Source organism: Micromys minutus, assembly GCF_963924665.1.
Source record: "Micromys minutus genome assembly, chromosome: 2".
Taxonomy (NCBI): Eukaryota; Metazoa; Chordata; class Mammalia; order Rodentia; family Muridae; genus Micromys; species Micromys minutus.
In genome coordinates this window covers 74,347,075-74,361,744 of record NC_137971.1, presented here as the reverse complement: position 1 = coordinate 74,361,744, position 14,670 = coordinate 74,347,075, and the positions used below count along the sequence as shown (strand labels likewise).

The following is a 14,670-nucleotide window of genomic DNA, read 5'->3' as shown; positions in this document are numbered from 1 at the left end:
TGAAAAAAAAACCTTTTTTATATAACAGAAGAGATCTCAGGTGTAAAGGTTAACTTGTGGGCTACTCTTGGATTCTGAAATCATCCATGGTTCTGTGTTCTTTCCTTATCTTCCTAAGGTCTCTTTCTTCCCTGAAATAATGTCTCCTTGTATCTTTGTGAGACATGTAGCACAGTTCAGTCTGTAGAAAAAGAAAGCACAGAAGTTCATGAGCCCCTTTGTTATAATCTCCCTGCCAGATTGTAAACCACTGCAGAAAAAAAGTGGGGTTTAATGTTAACTTTGTGTCCTCAAAGCTCCTAGCACAGGTGTGTGGTGTATTCATATCAAGTGACTATTGGTTGAGTTGAAATAAGCAGCTCAAAAACTGAACTCCCAAATCCTCACGTCTGCCACAGGGACCTGAAACTTGACAACGTGATGCTGGATTCTGAGGGCCACATCAAAATCGCTGACTTTGGCATGTGTAAGGAGAACATCTGGGATGGGGTGACAACCAAGACATTCTGTGGCACTCCAGACTACATTGCCCCAGAGGTGAGAGCATATGTCCACTTGCAATGGCGGTTCTCCTGCTCACGGATGGCTGTGAGAAGGCTGGGAAGGGTCAAGAGTGGTGCCTGGGAACCTTGGACTGGCCTCGATCCTGCTTTCTAAGTAATCCCTCTGAGCTCTCACTTGCAGGTTAGCTTAGCGCACCTAGAAGCTCTAGAAGGCCAAATATGTCAAGATGTAGGGAGGATTTTTTTTTAAATAAAACTCAAAAGAATGATCCATCACACATCAGTGAAAACACATCCATCACCAAGCTGCTGTGGCTCGTGGCCATATGATGCCTCCTAATTATGACATTGAAATGTTTGTTGCGAGAGTGAGAGACAGAAAGGGAACAGATCCTCTGGGCTGACAAGACACATTGGTGGTGTGCTGTGCAGTGGAGATGCATTCTTGAAGACTCCAAATTTGTCCTCCTATGATAAAGATATTGTTGAAAGGGTGAAATCTCATTAGAGTAGCCCCTTCCTCTAATAGGCAGTGGCTTTTCCCAGCACAATATGGCACAATAATTTGGGTGTACATGACACAGAGTCTTGGAGAGAGGGATGACCTAGGATTGCCTGTTTCCTTGGCTAGCTATCAGTCTCTTTAGAAGGTTTCTTCATAGAGGTTTAAAACTAAGCATAATGTTTAGAACCTGCATGTTTTATGCCCAAGCAACTCCTTTCTAGAAACCTAAGTCACACACACACACAGATAAATGCACACACAGAGAGAAGGGTGCACATTCAAAGACCTCCTTTCACCATAGCCTTATTTCTTAATAATGAAAACTAAGAGAGAGCCTCAATATTTATGACTACCAATAAAGGAGTTAGCCACTAATACCATATTTGTGTCAGGAAGTCACAGATAACCTTGAAAAGATTGGAGCATGTCTTTGTGAACTACCTGGAAGCAATGTCCTTGTAGGGGTGAGACCAGAAGACTATGGTTTAATTATAGTAGAAAGCACCATTATTTACCAGTTCAAGAGAGTGAGTTAAATGTCTATGAAAATGCAGACATGTTTCCAAGACATATTGATATAAGGAAAACTAAAATCGATGCTCACACCTACCTACCATCCAAGCACTCACACGGGAGGCTGAGGCAGGGGCAACTTGAGTTATAGACCAGGTTGAGCTACCTAGCAAGACTACTCCCCAAATGAAATTATAAAAATAAGACAAATGCAAATGGGGAATAACAAATAAGACAGCACTGTTTATAGACAGGGGAGGTAGCACCCGGGACGCCACTGTGTGTTTCCTCTGAGTATGCAAATCCTTGTGAAAAGGTGCAGACAATCTGCCTGGGAGATGACACACAGATTTCAAACACTGCAGAGGGTAAGAATGCTCCAGTCTCTCTGTGTGTCAGTCATTGATGCCCCCCCCACAAAGTAAGTAAGTGTATTTGTGTGGCATACTCACGTCAGGTGTGCTTGGGCTAATTTCTCTGTAGGATCGGACATACTCTGACACAGTTCTTGGGTGTGTCCTTTGTTCAGTGAGTCCTAATTCTCACCTAGCTAGACTCAGAGTCACGAGGGAGCTTTAAAATTTTTAAGATACCCGAGTGTCATCCTTTTTGACCATTGAATCTGGAGCAGACTGCCTCTTCCTTCAGCTCACCGCCATCCTTGGTCAGCTTTGTTGTTAACTAACCACACCACCTCTGGGAACTTTTCTCACCTCCCAGGCTCTATTTGCCTTGGTAAAAGGTTTAACTTTTTGGGTTGTCAGAAGCAAATGAAACACCAAGTACCTTAAAGGTGTGAAGACACATTCACTGAGCAGCTTCTCACAGAGGCTGTCTTGCAGTCACTTCTGTTCAGAGTACATTTCTTATTCATTTATTCTCTTGTTTCATTAGTTGCCTATCTTAAATTTCCAAATTAAAAATGATATCTACAGTGTACAAAGTGTTTTGGGCATGCAGAAGGGTTGAATTGAGTTAATTTGTATATGTATAATCTCAGGTGCTTAACCTTTATTGTTAAACTCTACACTCAGTAGTTTCAAAAAATATTACTTTTGTGTGTGTGCATGTATCATAACACGCACAGGCACACATACATGTGGAGGTCAGAGGAGGACTTTAGAGAACTGGATCTCTCCTTCTACCTTTTCCTGGCTTCTGGGATTGAATTGGGATCGTTGGGTTCACACAAGAAATGCTTTATCCTTTCAGCCATCTCACTGTCCCTCCGTAATTTGCTTTTTGAAGCATGATTTTGCTGTGTTGCCCAGGCTAGCTTTGAACTCCTGACAATCTTGCTGTCTTAATGTCTCAGATGCTAGGATTACAGGTTTGTGCTTTAGCCCCCAGCAGTCACAGTGGTTTTCAAGAAGGCAATGCATTGTTAACTGTCAGAGTCACGCTGTACAGTAGAGCTCTGAAACTTGTGACTCCTAGGTGATGGATATCTTTACTCTTGGACCATCATCTATGAATTTCTGACTTTGAGGAGGAAGCTGGGGTGGGAGGCGGTCTTCAAGAAACAGACATTTGCCCCAATGCCTTTATTGAGGGGAAAAAAAGCAATAATTGAACTACAGACCATTACAGTAAAAGGCAATGTGAAGGCTGGGGTATTCAGTATGTTCAGTACCTCGTACCCACAAAACCCGCAATGTGCGCATAGTATGTCTGTTTTGTAGAAGTTAAGTAGCTTTCCTCAAGGTCACACTGGCAAACAGCAACTGGGACACAACATTAGACCATAGGCCCATAAACTTCAGCCCTGAACCTTTGCTGTGTCAGCAGCTCAGCAGCTTGCCTTTGACACAGCTGCTTCTTCACTCTGTGTGCTGAAGGGTAAACAGTCGCTTGGCTATCAAAACCCTGGCAGCCATGAGGACCACTTGGTCCTTCTCATTCATTTAATTTATGGAAACCATTGGATAGTTGGGAATTTGTAAGACATATTTGTGTGTATCTGTGTGTGTGGTGGGTGGACTGGTGTCATTGCTCAGTGACTAAGGTTAAAAATGCCTACTGCTTTCCCAGAGGACCTGAAATTGGCTCCCAGTACCATTATGAGGTATCTCACAACTTTCTGTAACTTGGGCTCCAAGGGAATCTGATGTTCTCCAGAGCCACTGTACTCACATGCACATACCTCCCCAGCACACACACACACACACACACACACACACACACACACACACACACACACACACATTACATTCACATATACTTCAAAGTAAAAACAAAACCTAAAAAAAAAAAAAAATCCAATGTGCCAGCACACACATCTGATGGAAATGCAGAAGGAAGAGCACTCTGTTGAGTGTCCACCTCTGAAATGCCCAGGCGTAAGTAGAACACACCCCAGTTTATTACACGGTTGTGGGCAAGAGTCTAGCAGGAGAAAGACCAGTGTTTTCCATGATTTTTTTTCTTGATAAAGAATTACAGATGGTTCTTACAGAATTCTTTTACTATATATACTTTCCAAATAAAAACAGATGTAAAAGAATCACAAATACTTTTACACTTTAGGGTGTTATATTTTTAATCACGGTTCAAAGGAACCACGCTGAACTGTGGGTGTGGGTCAGACAGAGATGAAGTCGCCCAGCAAGCGTGAGGCCTTGAGTTGAGTCCCTAGCTCCGCAAGCAAACAGATGAAAAACAAAACAAAAAGCCCACATGTTGTAAATTTTACCATCTTTAAGTATATGGTTCAGTAGTTACATTATTGTGTAAATGTTTTCGCTCCATAGTGAGAGACAAAACTAACCACTCTTCGTTAAAATGCCATACACAGAAGTTTGAAACAGCACACCACACCCGGTGCTGAAAAAGTCAGGGTGGCACACAGATGCTTGTCCAGCTGCAGGTGCCTTTGTGAAACACGAAGTGCCAGGAAACAGTGCAGGTGCACCCTACCCTCTTTGTCCACTGTGAGACGGAGCTCGAATCTGGGACCATACCAGCCATTGAAACCTAGCACAGAAGGTCAGGACCATACCTGAGACTCCCCACTCAAGTGCTAGTCCACTCTTCCTATAAGTGTGAATTCAGACTCCAGCCGTAGGGCTGTCTGCCACTCTCATGGGATGTCTGTCCTTTGTTTTCCAGATCATTGCTTATCAGCCCTACGGGAAGTCTGTGGACTGGTGGGCATTTGGAGTCCTGCTGTATGAAATGTTGGCTGGCCAGGTAATTGAGTTTTAAGTGATCTGTAAGAAAATTATCCCCCACCTCCAGCCACGTAGTCTCTGGAGAAAGTGACGACTTGGTCATAGCTCATGAATCTGAGTACTTCTGGCTTTTCTGGCCTTGGGGTTACTTATGTTTGTTGATTACCTTTTCTTGTGAACGTCCTAGAGAGTAACATCATCTTGGGATTGGGGGTGGGGAAAAGGAAGCCCTGCTGGACAGAGAAATCAGGGGGAGGGCCAGCCAGGGGCTCTTTTCCTACCCTGCCCTCTGCTCCACAGGCCCCTTTCGAAGGGGAGGATGAGGACGAACTGTTCCAGTCAATCATGGAGCATAACGTGGCGTATCCCAAGTCTATGTCCAAGGAAGCTGTGGCAATCTGCAAAGGCGTAAGTTGTCTGTCCTTCGGGGCCAAGACTACCATGCAAGGGGTACAGGTTGTGCCCTGACTAGTTGGAAGCAGAGGATTCCCAGTACCTCTGTCTCTGCTTCCAACACCAGAGCCCTGCTATGATGCTGTTCTTCTCCAGGAAAAGGGTTCCCTTCTCATTTGCACCAAGGTCTGTAGAGGTAGCCTTGTATCGGAGTCTTACTTTTAGCTGGGAACTAGCCCTAAGCCTCACACAAAGAAACCCAGAGATGTTGCTCAAGAGCTGGACACATGGGAAGAGGGCCTCGGGTGGTCTACCTTGTCCTGATTTGCTGCATATGTCTTTAGTGAACACTGAAATTTTAGGACTTCCGTTGTTAGAACATTTCAGACAGTATTGATTCTAAGTGGTCACCTGGATAAGCTGTATTAAATTCTGTGTCCTCAGACTTGCATGATCCCATCAGCATGTAGTACACAGGTGTGCACATAGCTGTGTACCCACATGCACACAGTTTAAGGAAATAATTCCTGTGAAGAAAGGGAGGCAGGGGTTCTCAGGTAAGGCTTATTTGTGCTACATTTATGCTGGATCCAATCTGCTTTTTAGACTTCAGACCTAGACCCCCATCCCAGGATTAGGTCTGCATCTAGTGTTCTGAAAAAGGCCCTTCACGTAGCTCAAAATTCACTGCCCTTAAACACAGTGTCCAAAGGATGCAGCTTCTCAACCACGATGGAAATGTGAAAGCTTCACTCTGGAACTCGGAACAGAGTACAAGAGTGGAGGTTTTCGAAAGTCTTTCCCATCAGCCAACGTGGAGGGAAAGTTCTAAAGGTTTAGACCCTGGGTTGTGCCTGAGAACAAGGCTCCTACTGTGTGTCAACATGTACTAGGGCTGTCACTTCTAAGGTCTCTAGGATGCTTGTATATTTCCCATGCCCTACCCAGCCCTGCTCTTCCTGACCCCAGTCCGTTGCCATCTATATGGCTCTGGTTAAGAAAATCAGCAACAGTCAGGCAGCTCAGCCTGAGTTTTGGCCCTGTTGACACGAGCTGGGCCAAACTCACAACTTGAAAATACCGTGTAAGACTGACTGGCCTCTCACCTGCTGAATCACCTGAGCATTGTGTTTGAGCTACACAGGCGAGGAGGCAGACATCTCTGGGGCAGCCATGTGTGAATTAGCCTCAGTCCCTAACATCTTCAGGTTAAATCAGTTACAAACATTTTTTTCTTGGAGGGTGTGAGGCAGGGAGGGAATAAAAACAAGGAGCTCGGTGAAGACTTAAGGATTCATCAGGAGCACTGGCAAAGGCCCGTGAGGCTCCTGGAGGCATCCTGTTAAGAGAGGAGCAGGAGGAAGTCAGTCATGGTCATTAATTTGTTTAACGAGTCCCAACATCTGAAGATCTAGATATTTTCCCATAAACTCTCGGTGCTGCCACACTGTCTACTCGTTCCTAAAAAGCATCAGTCAGCAAGACTGGAAATCACTGTCCTCTTTAGATGGGATGTGCCCTCTCCAGTTTGTAAATAAAAATAAAAATGAGCCAAATTCAGTCTGAGTTCCCATCCAAGTCCAAGGATATAAGCCACTATGGTCATGAGGAAGTTATTTGACCTGATTTGCGGATTGAGGCCAATAACAGCACTGCACATGGGTCCTTTGATGATTAAACCAGTTAATACGTATAAATCACTTAGACCAGAGCCTGGATTCTGGTCCAGAACCCCAAGGCCATCTTCAATATGAATAACGCTGTCACTGCTCTGTTTGGTGCTAGGCTCCTCCTGGCATTTGAGCCTGTGTCTCTCTGTGACAGGAGAATTTGGAGAGGGGAGGACTTAGGAGATCTAAAGGTCCCTGTAAATCCTCATCGCACCTTCTCGTTCCTTAGGTGTGTGGTTTTGAGCGATTTCCTTGTATCTTTGGCCTTCTGCTTCTTCATCCCCAAAACCAGAATAATCCTACTTAATGAGTCATTTCCCAGACATTAAGTGAGGCAGTAGAAGGGGACTCTTGTGTGGCTAGTACATAGTAGGTGTTCAGTGCATGCTCATGGACTCCCCCTTCCCAACCCATCCCCGTCTGGTCAGCTTAGGTTAGGGGTTCTAAGTGGGTCATGGAGGAGAGACATTTTTCCAGGTCAGCTGCCTTCAGCTTCAGCTCCAATTAGCACTTTGCCTGGTGGAGTTGTTTTCTATCAATTCAGGATCCATAGCCTTCACAATGAGCGGGAGTGACTCTCTTCGCTGTTTGTGCTGGGGCACTGTTCTGAGTTGAGTGGGCTGAGTGCAGTGTGGGCTCTCCCTTTAAGGCTGATATTCCTTCAAAGTAGGTGTGATGCTTTAGCTTAGAGCCAAATGCTCCCTCCTGAGCAGAGGGCCCCTGGAGATGCGTCTGGGAGGTGATCCGAGATGGGAACAGTGACTACATCCAGCTGTCTACATGGCTTCAGGCACAAGAGAATAGAGTGTGGGAACCCGGCAGACTTCTTACTGCTCTGCGTGCCTACAGTGGCCTCTCCCTGCTTACAAGGAGTCTGAAGACAGCCATCTTTCCCACATATACCATCTTCTTTATAGGTCTAGCTCATTAAAAACAAAAGACCTATTCCCCGCCATGAAAACAGCAAAACTTGCTCAGATTTCCACAGCCAGGATGCTGAAAGCAGACAGAAGCCTAGACAAGCAAGTTAGAGTAAAAATAGAGAGAGATTGAATTACAGAGGGCTGGGGAGAGAGCTAAACTATTCGCAACCTCAGCCCGGACTGGGGCGGAGGCTCCATTGGCAAAGTGCTTGCTGCACATTAAGGCCTGAGTACAGTCTCTGGGACTCACGTGAGAAAGCCAGCTGTAAAGGCACACACCCTAGCTCAGAAATGGGGGACTGAGACCAGAGGATGTCTGGGGCTCACTGACTAGCTAGCTTAGTTAACAGTTGCTAAAGCCTCGGAGTATTGCTCTAAGATTCAAGAGTTATACATAATGGCTGGGTTGCCTTTAGTGCAGAAACCAGACACATAATGCTCTCAGTCCGCAGAAACATAATTAGTATTGATGTTATTGTTATCAGAGTTAATTGGACCGCCTTGACCAGCAGTTCTCAACCTGTGGGTCGTGACCTCTTTGGGGGTTGAACCACCCTTTCACAGGGTCACCTAAGGCTGTTAAAAATCACAGATATTTATATTATGACTCATAACAGTAGCAAAATTACAGTTATAAAGTAGCAATAAAATAATTTTATGGTTGGGGGTCACCACAACATGAGGAACTGTATTAAAGAGCTGTAACATTAGGAAGATTGAGAATCACTGTCCCAGACTTTCTTTCTACCCATCCAAACCCTACCCAAATGTCAAGGCTTGACTCAATTTGCTTTCCTGCCATTGACTTTTCTTGACCAAGCAAGACCACAGTTATCTCTGGGAAAACCACATACAGGGTGTTAAAAGTGGAGACATGACTGTTCCAAGGTATAGCTGAAGAGATGGTTTCTATTGTAGATATGAGGGAGAGCGCAGCCAGGGCATCTAGAAGAGTCCTGAGCAAGGATAGAAATTAGTAGAACATGACCAGCAACCTGAACTGAGCCGTGAGAGGAGAGAGAAGCGGAGGGAGGGAGAGAAGAGCCTGTGGACAAAGGTGACCAGGAGAAAGGGAGTCAAAGACTACAGGGCTGAAATGTCAGGGTTATATAGGAATCATAAGCTGGGGGTGAAAGCCAATGAGCAGGAGAAGAAGAGCAAGGTGAGAAGCGCAGATGCTGAGTGAGCCTGGAGGCCAGCATGTCTTTGTATGCTAAGAGGCATCACAGTTGGCCATTCTGTGTCAGGGTCAGTTTCATTTAGACCCAACTCTACCTCCCTCCCTCCCTCCCTCTCCCTCTCCCTCTCCCTCTCCCTCTCCCTCTCCCTCTCCCTCCCCCCCCTCTCTCCCTGTCTCCCTCTCTCTCTCTCTCATCTCTATCTCTCCCCCCCCCACCCCACCACTCTGATACAGGCTCTTCTTATTGAGCTCAAGCTGGCCTTGGCCTCTCCCAATAGCAATCCTCCTGTCTCAGTTTATGAAGTACTGGAATTAAAGCATATGTCATAATGCCTGGCTCCTGTTTCTCTTAAAAGCCCCAATTCTGGAACTAGTCTGAAGGTGGGGCTGGATCCCATCTATAATTAGAAGTCCTTGTGTTTGTCTGAATTCTCTGAGTGTCATTTGAGTATCGTTTGCTTCACCATTTCAGGAGAGAAAAGAAATAGAGTCCCCTCGTTGAGGTTACTGTGACAGTCAAGTAGTGTCCTGCCTGTAAAGAAAGAAGGAGCTAAGAGCACTGAGATTGTGGGACTTTTGCTCCTTGGAAGATAAAGCACACACAGAAAATGTGTGTTTGTAACCGTGGCTGTGGGTTATCTTGTAAGCGGGATCCATGTAAAATGCGCAGCAGTTCAGAACTGCTGGGTTCTACCTCCACCCGCTGTCAGCCAGTCCTAGGCAAAACTGTGGGGGGAGATGGTGTCGAGTCAGCTCCACTGTTCACTTTTTCCTGTTTTTCTAAGCTTCGTCTTCTTTCTGAATCACCAACTCCTCCAAATTTCTTCTCGGTTCATTTGCTAGCATCTTGAGATCAGAGGCCCTCGTGTGCAACTTGGGGTTCATTTCTAAGAGGAAGTCTCTATGTGGTGGTTTCCTCTTAGAGCTATTCATCTTGTTTTTTTAGCACTGGCTCACAGACCCAAAGATGGAGAGTTTCGATAATTAAGTAATTTCAACAGAACACCGGAGAACCCTCAGCGGAGCAGAGGAAACTTGTGATACGGGGAATGAGCTGGGCTAGCTTTTGACTATTTAATGAGCTTTCTGAAAGTAATTACTTGAAACTTGGGTCCATCTGACTAATATTTTTCTTCTTCTTTTTCTAATTTTCACAAGTGCTTTGCTGAGAGATGCAGACGGTATCCGAATGAGCGCATCCTTCGGGTCGGTCAAATGTCAGTGTTCTTACGACAGAAGAAAGGGGACTTGAACATGTAGAAACTGGCCTCATTAGGGGCACCAGTAATCACATAAAGCTCATTCTTGAACCCAAATGACAGCCTGTGACATTTTTAATGAGATGTTCAAGGCCATATTTGCACTTTAGTTTGATTCTCCCTGAGGGACTCTGCTCTGGGGTGGGTATCATTTCGGTCTTCTCTCCCACAGAGGCCTGGCTAAGAAACCGTCACTGGGAGGAAACTTGGACAGTAAGACCGGTTGATACCCTGCACTGACTTTGCTAAGTCCTCAGAATGATAATTTCTCAGTAGCTCTCATTTCCTGGTCTGCAATCTGTTCAATGTTTTTCTTTCCTTTTTAGCTAATGACCAAACACCCAGGCAAGCGCCTGGGTTGTGGGCCTGAAGGGGAACGAGACATTAAGGAGCATGCGTTTTTCCGGTATATCGACTGGGAAAAACTCGAACGCAAGGAGATTCAGCCACCTTATAAACCAAAAGCCGTAAGTAAACCTCTCCGAGGCTGGCCAGTCCTTGGACACAATATTCTCTTTCTTTTGTGTGTGCATGCTCCGAATACTCTTTGAGGTGTGGACATCAACACATGGACTTGAATATGTCTGTAGGTGCCTCTCTCCCTGTGTGCACCAAGTCACGGAATACCAACATGGCTGATTATTGCAAAGACAGGCCTCTGAACATAAGGGAGAGGCAATTGATTCGAGCTTTGTTGTTGCTGCTTTGATTCAATTACTGTAACTGTCTGAGCTGCCACCTTCTGGGGGCAGGGAGGGGATGCTTCTTGGGTGAGCAGAGTCCAGACTTACTTCGGAATTGTGATGAAGAATCTAATTTTGCCCTCCTTCCTTCCCCAGTTCAACTGTGTCATTTTCTCTTCAGACTGACATTGAAAAGGTCATGTTGTTTATCTCAATGGTATTTAAATTGAATTCTGAAACCTCCAGTGATACTACCTCTGAGTCGGTAACTCAGAATGCTTCAGCGGGCCAGCCCTTTCTCCAGGTGAAGGAGAAGGAAGCAGACCCACAGACCTCCATGAGGTTGAGGTGTAGACTGGGTTACCATGCAGTTATGACGTCAGAGTAAATACTTCCCATTCCTCTACAGTTGCTGGGGGAAATGTGCAGACCCAAAGACGCAGCAGGGTCCTTGCCAGCTTCTTTGGGGGAGGAGGGGGAGTTTATATCTGCATGAATCAGACCGGTGATTGCATGAGGAGGATGTTTCTTGGTACTGGGCAGACCTGGTGACTTTGTTAAATGTGGTGGAACTACTGACTGAGGTGGTAAAGGGAACATAAACATTGTCTGAGGGTCTCCGTGTTCAGATGAGAAAGGTGATGATGATAGTTATTTTAGTTCGATAAGTGTTAATTTCTTGAGCATTTATTCTGTGCTAGGTGCCATGTTGCGCATTTACAGCATCTAATTGCACAACAGCCTACAAGGTAGGAGCTATTGTCCTGCCATGTGGGAGAAGAAAGGAAAGACTCAGAGAGGTTTGGGCACTCTGACCACAGTCACCCAACTGCTATAGTATGGGATGAAGGGAGAATACATGTCCCGAATAGTCCAACTTGATTGGAAGCTCTCAATGTCTAGGGGAAATTAGCACGAGAAAATCTCTCAAGTGATTCTCACACCTCCATAACTGCCCTGTTTCTGCTGCCCCACTGCTGAGCCTCGTTCTGGATATATCTGAGTGCTAAGAAGCCAGCTCCAAAGGAAGCAGCCAATCCCATTGTTGAATATTTTATATTAATACCAAATCAATCTTCCCAGAAAGTCCAGCAGAGACCTACTCTCTCTAGATCCTTCTGGACGTTTGTGGGATTATATCCGGAGTCCAGGCATCCAAATTAAACGCCTCCTAAGAGCACACCTATGACATCACTGCTAAGGGTCATCATTCATCTTGAAACAAAGACACAGGCTGGAGCATGACATTTCTAATGGCGTGTGACCATCAGCGAGTAGACTCTTGTCTCCTAACTATTTTAGAGCCCGTGAGCCTGGACCAGTTGAGTTCTCTCTGACCTAATTTCCTTTTTATCATCTGTAGTGTAGCAAGGACATGGTTTCTGCATCAGAGGATCATTATGATACAGAAAGCACTTGGGATGAGCCTGATTCATGACAAATTCTCAAGGAGAATTGAGTATGGTGGTCAGTGATGTCATTGAGTAGTTAGTGTTTGGGATTTAGGGTCTTTGAGGGGCAAGTTAGTAGTAGTACTATTTCCTAAAGATAGTGTTTGTGTTCATGTTGGGATGAAGATGGAGCTACATGTCCTTGGTAGTACTGAACCCTTTGGGAATAAATCTAAAGGTAACTTGTAAGGGATGAGCAGGATCTTTGTTCAGGAAACTGGTAATTCAGAGGTAAGACAATGATCCACTTGACTGTATGTGTTTGTGTGAGTGTGTGTATGTGTGCATATGTGTCAGTGTGTGTATGTGTGAGTGTGTGTGTTTGTTTAAATGCTGAAGTGTGTGTATATGCACATGTGTTTATGTGTGTGCATTGTGTGAATATGCAAGTTTGTGCATGTATGTGTGTATGTGTGTGAATATGAATGCATGTTTATACATGTGTGTATGTGTGCATGAGTGTATGAACGTATGTTTGTTTAAATGCTATGAGTGTATGAGTGTATGTGAGTGTATGATTGTTTAAATGCTGAGGTGTGTGCACATATGTATGTATGTGTATGCATGTGTGAATCTATGCATGTTTATGCATGTGTATGTGCATGTCTGTATGTGTGTATGAATGTATGTGTGTGTTTTTTTTAATGCTGAGGTGTGTGTGTCTGTGTACAGGAGGTGTGCATGTGCACATGGAGGGCTGAAGTTGGCTTCTGGACTTTGACTATTTTTCATTATGTTTGCTATGCCAGGGTCTGTCAGTAAAAACCCAGATCACTAACGGAACTGGTCTAGCTAACTAGGCTAATCTGAGGATCCTGTCTCAGCCTCCTAAACTCTGGGATTACAAGTGGACTGCTGCATGAACCCAGCCTTTTCATGGCTTCTGGAGCTTCAAGTTCTTCCAGCCTTTCTGCTTGTACGGCAAGCATTTATTTACCCCTGCAATCCTCCTCATAGTACCCCTCCACTTAGGTTTTGCAAGACTTTTTATAAGGTCTCAAAATGTGAACCTCTCCTTCTATCATGCTCATTCCCACTGAAGCCACTGAACTTTAGAAACTTGTGTTAGAGTTGTACACCGGTGGTTTTCAAATAGTGTTCCCGGACCAGCAGTGACAGCTTCCATCTAAACCACATTCAAAATAAACTGCTAGAACTCAACCGTAGACATCTTGAGTCAGAAACTCTGGCAGCAGGGTGGGGTGCTGTGGGTCTAGGAAGCCCTATGGAGAATCTGAAACATGCTCTAGGCTGAGAACATCACTCAGGCAGGGAGATGAGGCAGGCAGGCCAGAGGAAGGTGGCAGAGAGAACCGCTAGCTACTGGTTTTCGGCCATTTGGGGGCCAGACAATGGCTTCTAGCATACATCACAGATTGAGTTTTCACATACATACTTCAGAGGAAGAAAGAAGGCTGTGAGCCACAGGAGGCAGGAAGGCTCAGGTGGGAAGCTGAGGCCCAGCAAAACCCAGGTTTCATGTTCTCATTTGAAGCTGGGGACCAGACTTCTTAGCTGAGATCTCACTATTTCTTCATAATTGGCAGCAAATGTTTAAAAATTAAACAGTTCAGGACCAATAAAAACATCTCCATGGCCCACTTGTGGCCTGTGGACTGCCAGATTGTAACCTTGGGGAGTGTTGATGAATCAAGTTGGGGTAACATTTAGCCAATTCCTGTTAGTACTTTTTTTTTATTTTATTTAATCTTTTTGTTTTGTTTTGTTTTTTATACACCAAATTTTATTCCCCTTCCAGTCTACCCTCTGACTGTTTCCCACCCCATCCTGGTTAGTACTATTGTGTGCAGTTAAGAATCCATTTTGACTGGAGAGCTATTTGTGACTATTCCTGCTGAGGGTCATGAATATACAGGGCTCACAGGCTGGAGAGTTATCTCATTTGATAAAATGTTTGCCACGTAAGCATAAGGACCTGAGTTTGGTCCTCAGGTTTCTCTCTCTCTCCCTCCCTCCCTCTCCTTCCCCCCTCCCTTCCTTCCTTCCTCCCCCACACACATACACACATGGCATGCATACTGAAATGCACTCACATGTACCTCCAGCCCATGTCTGGCTCTTAGAAGACAGGAAAGGGTAGCTGTCTTTTTGTCTTTATCACTGATAACATCCAATTCTATCAATAAACTACAAATTAACATCAACAATTTTTCTTATATTAATTGTATAACTGAATAATTAATTGCTAGTGACTGTCAACAAAAACCTGCAACTGTTGAACATTTAGTATTATTTCCAACCACACAGCATCCTGAATTATTTTATGTGGGGTTAGAAGTGCCTTTCAAAATATAGTAACCAGACCAGGAGATGTGGAGAGGGGCACACCTTGATCCTTGTTTTCCCTAGACAAATTTAGAAACACAGTTGTCCCACAATATCTATGGGGTATTGGTTTG

The 14,670-nt window shown here is 44.8% G+C and overlaps 1 protein-coding gene across 2 annotated transcripts in view; it reads left to right on the top strand.

Annotated features, from left to right (window-relative positions):
• PRKCB (protein kinase C beta) overlaps positions 1 to 14,670 on the top strand; it is a gene marked incomplete at both ends in the record, with an annotated part of 329,224 nt that overhangs the window by 286,898 nt on the left and 27,656 nt on the right. For both annotated transcript variants that reach the window (XM_080911318.1, XM_080911317.1), the window contains 4 exons: positions 399 to 537; positions 4,630 to 4,710; positions 4,992 to 5,099; positions 10,443 to 10,583. In XM_080911318.1, coding sequence (XP_080767444.1) covers positions 399 to 537; positions 4,630 to 4,710; positions 4,992 to 5,099; positions 10,443 to 10,583 — 469 coding nt within the window. The remainder of the gene's footprint in view (positions 1 to 398; positions 538 to 4,629; positions 4,711 to 4,991; positions 5,100 to 10,442; positions 10,584 to 14,670) is intronic.